This window comes from Chamaea fasciata, unplaced genomic scaffold (genome assembly GCF_029207755.1).
Source record: "Chamaea fasciata isolate MVZ Bird 193981 ecotype frontalis unplaced genomic scaffold, bChaFas1.0.hap1 SCAF_2, whole genome shotgun sequence".
NCBI classification, from domain to species: Eukaryota; Metazoa; Chordata; class Aves; order Passeriformes; family Sylviidae; genus Chamaea; species Chamaea fasciata.
Genome location: NW_027094087.1, coordinates 52042240 through 52048239, shown reverse-complemented (window position 1 = coordinate 52048239; position 6000 = coordinate 52042240). Strand labels below are relative to the sequence as shown.

The window sequence follows — 6000 nt, the reverse complement described above, 5'->3', positions numbered from 1 at the left end:
GCAGCACGGGGGCACCGGCACCCTCCTGCCAAACCGGCCCCGCGGCGGGAGGCGGGCGGCGGCGCGGCGCTGCCATTGGCGCGGCGCGGGCCGTCCCTCCCCGCCGGGAGGAGGAGGAGGAGGAGGAGGAGGGAGGCCGGAGGCGGGCCCGCGCGGGGCGGTCGCTCCAGTCGGTGCGCGCCGGGCGGCCGGGTCGCTGCTTTTGCAGTTGCCGCGGAGGGCAGGGATCCGGGAGCCGGGCAGGGTTTAGGGCTGCGGGGCCGGGAGGTCAGGCCGGAGGTCTAGGGCGGCGGGGCCAGGAGAGTTGGCGGTCGCGCCGTCGGGTCCGCGCCGATCCGCGCCCAGAGCCTGCATGGGGCGGCGGCGCTGAGCCCAAGCCGCCCCACTCCCGCCGCGCTCCCGCCCCGGCCCCGCCATGGCCGAAGCACCGCAGCTGGTGGACATCGACCCCGACTTCGAGCCGCTGCCGCGGCCCCGCTCCTGCACCTGGCCTCTGCCGCGGCCGGAGTTCAACACCCCCAGCTCGGCCACTTCCAGCCCGGCGCCGTCGTGCGGCGGGCAGCCCGATGGAGCGGCCGGAGCCGCGGCCGGGGCCGCCGCCTCGGGAGCGCTGAGCGCCGACTTCATCAGCAACCTCAGCCTGCTAGAGGAGAGCGAGGACTTCGCGCCGCTGCCCCCCGCCGCCGCCCCACCGGAGGCTGCCGCCTGCCGCTGCGGGGACTTCCCGGCGCCCGAGGCTGGCTGCCGCCTCCACCCGCCGGGACCGCCGCCGGTGCCGCCGGTGCCGCCGCCCGTGGCCGGTCTGTCACCGGGCCCCGTGGCCGGGCAGCCCCGCAAGAGCAGCTCGTCGCGGCGCAACGCGTGGGGCAACCTGTCCTACGCAGACCTCATCACCAAGGCCATCGAGAGCTCCCCCGAGAAGCGGCTCACCCTCTCCCAGATCTACGAGTGGATGGTCAAGAGCGTCCCCTACTTCAAGGATAAGGGCGACAGCAACAGCTCGGCCGGCTGGAAGGTAAGAGGCGGGTGGTGGAGGACGCCCCGTCGGAGGGGGGTCCCGGGAGGCTCCGCTACCCCCGGGCAGGAGCCGCGGCGCTGCGGGCGGCTGGGCACGCCGCCCTCCCCCGCTGCATGATGCCCGCTGCGCAGCCTGCAGCGTTCCGGCTCCGCGCTTTCAGTTTAACCTCACATTTCTACTTTTCTTCACCTTTCCAAAGGGAGAACTCCTAAGGGAGAAAAGCGTTCTGGCCCTCGCGCCACTGGGGCGCTGAAGGCACCGGGGCCGCCCCCCCGCTCTCCGCGTTCCCCAGCCCTGCCCTGCCCCGCCGAAAGCAAAAGTTCACGCGGTGTCACGGCGCCGTCCCCGGGCAAAGCCGGCAGGAGCGCCACCGCCTCCTGCTCCCCGGGGATGGCGGCGGGGCCCGGGGTTAGCCCCGTGTGCTGGGGGTGCCGCGGGAGCTCCGCCGCGGCCCCGGCGCTGCCCGGCCCCGGAACGGGGGCGGTCCGTGCCGCCGTCCGCCCCGGAGCTGCAGGGCTTTGCCGTCGGGCGGCGGAGCGGGGACAGAGGCAAACAGGCATGGGGAAAGAGCGGAGGCAGAACAAGGGTTGCAGAAATACCGTGTGTTTAATGAGTAAGCCGCAGTATTTGACCTGATGTCTTTGTTAAACTTGAGTTGCGGGAGCGTCTTTCTTGTGTTACGTGGTGGGACGGAACTCCCTCCTCCCTCTCTCCCGCAGCGCAGTCCCTGCCGTCTGAGCGGAGCGGTGGGAGCAACCTGTTGGCGGCCGGGATTTGTGCTCAGCGCCGCGCCGGCCGGAGCCGCAGCCGGTGCTGCCGGAGCCTGCGGTGGAATCTCCTGCTGCCCCAGCGCCCGGGGGACCCGCGGCACCGGTTGCCCCCCAAACAGCTGCGGGGCGAGCTGCCTTGGGGCTGTGTGGCTGCGGTGGCAGCGCCAGGCCCATGGTACCCTCCAGCCTTGCGTCCCCGTGGGTGATAAAGGCTTAGCGCTGCTGCCAGTGAATTCTCTCTCTCCGAGGCCTCCGTCGAGAAAGCGTCACCCACCCGTGTCCCCGTGCGTAGCGGAGCCTTGCCGAGCTTTGTGACACTGCTGCGTGAAGGGCATTGTCAGAACGAGCTTGTGCCGTCTGCGTACAGGCAGAGCCTCCTCCACCCTGTGAGGGATTAAATGATGGCAATAAATGCATGAGGTGCGCGTACCTGGCGCGGTATCGGCGTACTCCGATGTGTTCGGGACTGAGTTCCAGTTAGGGCCAGTCAAACTCTTTGCTTCGCTTTCTAGTGTTTGTATTATCTTTTTTTTTTTTTTTTTTAAAAATGTCAGCTCAAATCCCGCATTTATGCATTTTTAATTGCACTGCTAGGAATGTTTGTTACATTGACTTTTTGTAAATTTCTATTTTTTTAGAGGTAAGCAACATCCTGCTAAGGAATTGCAGATTAATCTATAAATCATTTTAGCTGAAAGCTTCTAGGGCTTTTGAAAGTAGTTTGTTAGTTTCTATTGATGTGTTTGACTAAAAATGTAAAGGATAATTGTCTGAAGACATCTGTCATGAAAAATTTTAAGAGGAGTGAAGTGATTGATAGCTGACAGCTTTTAAATAAGGTAACTTGTCACTTGAATATGCTGCTTTTTCTTTCCAGTGGTATTTTAGTCTCCTTAAGTGCCTTTTCAGAATGAGTAGAAGAGAACTAAAAGCCAAACAAACCAAAATAAAATCAAATAGCTCCCAAGTTCAGGCGAGCAAGTAAGAAACACTGATAGCTGGGTAACTTAATCAGCACTTCCTATTTTATTGCTGCTTGTCCCGTGGTGCTTCAGCAAGGAAGAAGTCTTGCACACCTCCCGCTAACAGATTGAGCACATCCTATGCCCACATACCTCTGCCGTGACAGGGAGAGCCGCTACTGGTGTGTTTTTTGGCTGCAGTACCCTCTGGTAAAGTGCAGTACGTACCCTGCCACTGCTGGGGGGGAGGAAATACACATGAATTCTCCTTCCATATTTAAATAGTTACTGTGTTATGCATCGGACACGTGTTGCCCCCGTCCCTTTGGGCTGCATAACTGCCAAGCTGCTCTGAGAGTTGCACGCTTGCAGGTTTTACCGCTTAAGCAGGGGAAGTGCAGAGTTTCCTAAACACACTTTCAAGTTTAGTTACCAGCAGCCACTGGGTGTCAACGCTGTAACTGGCCCGGCTGAGGCGTGCAGCCCGTTTGCCTTGTTTATCACCAATTCTCCACGGCTCAGCTTGAGTGAGGGTTACTTTTGTTTTTTTGTTTTTTTTTTGGTTTTTTTTCCTTTCCAGTTTGGGGGCCGTTGGTTTGCCCGCGGTGTGGGGACCTGCTGTGGGTGCAGGCGTAGGGCTGGGAGCGAAGCCTGAGTCAGCCCAGGGCCCGCAGAGGAGGAACATCGCTCCAGAGATGAGCACAGATTAGTGACTGACTTTTCTGCTGACAGAGGGAGCGCGGGTTCGCCTCAGAGCCTGGCACTGACTTAGGGCTGGGAGTACATTGTGCACTGCTGACGCAGGCTCGGAAACGGGGGGTATTTTTTTTTTTTCCCCTTAAGTAAAACTTTGAGACACTTTGTCTTGTTGGGGTTTGCATGATTACAAGTGCAATAAGGTATCTTACAAATTCTTCACAAAATGTATGGAACACACAAGAATTGAAAAAGAATGTGCACTTTCTGCATAGTGGCAAGGCGGTGTTTCTCAGGCAGAAGTTGAAGGCTAATTGCTCTAATGCTTGTGACTATGTACTGCCCTGATTTAATTCATGATGTCGAGCTTCTTTTTCATTTTTCACTGGAGAAAGTTCTGAGGTGTCAGCATTATCTGGTAGGTGCTCAAACAGCATCCAAGCTCTTCTGAATAGAAACATTAAAATAAAAATGGCTTTTAAAATAAGGGTATAAGCCAACGTATTAACGTAAAATTATCAGTAACATAAAATTATTTAAGTAGGTAAACTGTTCTCAGTTCTACATTCACAGTAGTTTATTCCAGGTTTTCTTGTCACAAACTCTGCTTTATGAGCAAATCCCCTGTTGAACTCTCAGGGAGCAAAGTCCCCATGACCCCCCATGGGGTGGCTGCCTTGAATGAAGCACTTGGGATGTGCTCTACCAGACCTGCTGCATTGTTGGTTGTGAATGAGTGCTGATAGTGACCCTGTGTTGCTCAGAGAAAGCCGAAGCAAGAACAAGATCTGCAGCAGAGATAACAAAGAAATTGTTGTGAAAGTGGCATGGAAGAATGAGACTTTTCTAGTAGTATAGTAGTCAAGTAAAAGCAACATTTTGCCTTACCTGTGATAGCGAGAGACACAAGGCTTAAAACAGAAGAAGCTCCACTGCAGCTGTAGATAACTATTTTTTGACACAAATATGATAGTTTCTTGGCTAATCATCATATATAAAATATAAAACCTCTGTGTGATGTGCATATTTCATGATGTCTTTGCTTTATGGCAAGTGTTGAGATTTATTGTAAGGGAGCTGTCACAGTTAAGCTTCTTTGAACAGTCTCATCCTTTCAGTCTGCTTTTGAAAATGGGTTCGAACGAAACCCTGTAACTTTTTTGAACAGGAAACATGGAGTTTTGGTGTCACTCATCTGGAGGTGACAGTTGTTGATTTTTCTTAGTGGCAAATGTTCAGGTCCCATGGGCACAATATACCTCCTTGACTTCTAGTCCCGAGGAAGCGTGTTCACCTAAATTCATTTGCTGCCATTGTTGAAGGAATGCGAATAGATATGTAGCTGCAGAGGGATGAATGGTTGTAAGCCTGAGAGCCTGAGGACAAAACAGACGTGGGACAGGTGCTTTGGGTGGCCTTATCATAGGAGCTCTCTGTGGTCAGCACTTTTTTGTAGTGAATTGGTCTCCATGCAAAATGAATTCTGGGTTGTTCTGGTTCTGTTGTATGTGATTTGAAAATCACAGGCAGTAAAAGATATTAGAAAGGCTGAAAAATCAAGGATAATTTTCACTGAATTTTTTCAAACTTTTTGAATCTAGATCAGCAAACAGTTTAAATTGTGGAAATTTAGATGATTTTTTTAAATCATCTAAAGAGTATGTAGAATCAGAGTCATGGAGTAGTTTGGATTGGAAGGGACCTTAGTGATCGTTTTTGTGAGGGTTTTTTTTTTTTTTGTTTTTGTGTTCTTTTTTTTCTTTTTTTTTAGGTGGGAAAAATCACAGTCGAAGATTGCCTTTAACTCAGCTTGTGTATTCCCTCAGTAGTGGTTACATAGCTGTGAGCATTTACCTCTGTCCCTTAAGATGCCTCCCCAGCTGATTTGTGGCCCTCCCAGCATCATGCGTTGTATTGTACGTTTATACAGCACATATGTGCACGTGCAGGTAGAGATGTGGCTTTCTGTTTGTGGATTCTGTCAAGGTCAGTGCTGTACTGTCATACCTTTTCACATGTGGCAAATAGCCTCAAGAACTGGCAGCTGCACTTGAGTCTGCTCTGCCATGACACCTGGCCTCTGCGCACCCTGTTGTGAGAAAACCATTTGGTCTCTTGCATACCTGCTCACTGCCACCAAACTGCCCTTGCAGCAGCCTATGTTGTCTGTGAGTCACCAGCTTACATTTTGCTTAGTTTCAGGTGTGAAAGTTCAGCTTAATCTTTGCAGGTGCAAGATGCTCTCCTCATATGTGTCTAAATAACTCATGACTGAGCTGCATCGGTGGTTTGGAGCTTCCCATCAGGGCCTTGAATAATGTTTTAATTTTCTCTTAATTTTCTTTGACCGTTTTCTATTTGCTGTGGTATCTGTTCAGTTACACGTATGATTATAGGTAAGACTTAACACCAAAATGAAATGTATGAGTAACTTTGTACACTGACATAATGAACTAAATTTTCCTGAAGTGCCTGACTTTAAAGAACTTCAGTACAAAGACACGGTAACTGCTCTCTGCCACTGTATTTTTTTATGGCTCACTCAGCTGCTTCC

At 52.9% G+C, this 6000-nt stretch overlaps 1 protein-coding gene across 1 annotated transcript in view; it reads left to right on the top strand.

Moving 5' to 3' along the window:
* The first annotated feature begins 225 nt into the window (after positions 1–225).
* FOXO1 (forkhead box O1) overlaps positions 226–6000 on the top strand; it is a 62138-nt gene continuing 56363 nt past the window's right edge. Inside the window, exon 1 of the mRNA XM_066176080.1 lies at positions 226–1015. Within this exon, the coding sequence (XP_066032177.1) occupies positions 416–1015 (600 nt within the window). The 5' untranslated portion in view covers positions 226–415. The remainder of the gene's footprint in view (positions 1016–6000) is intronic.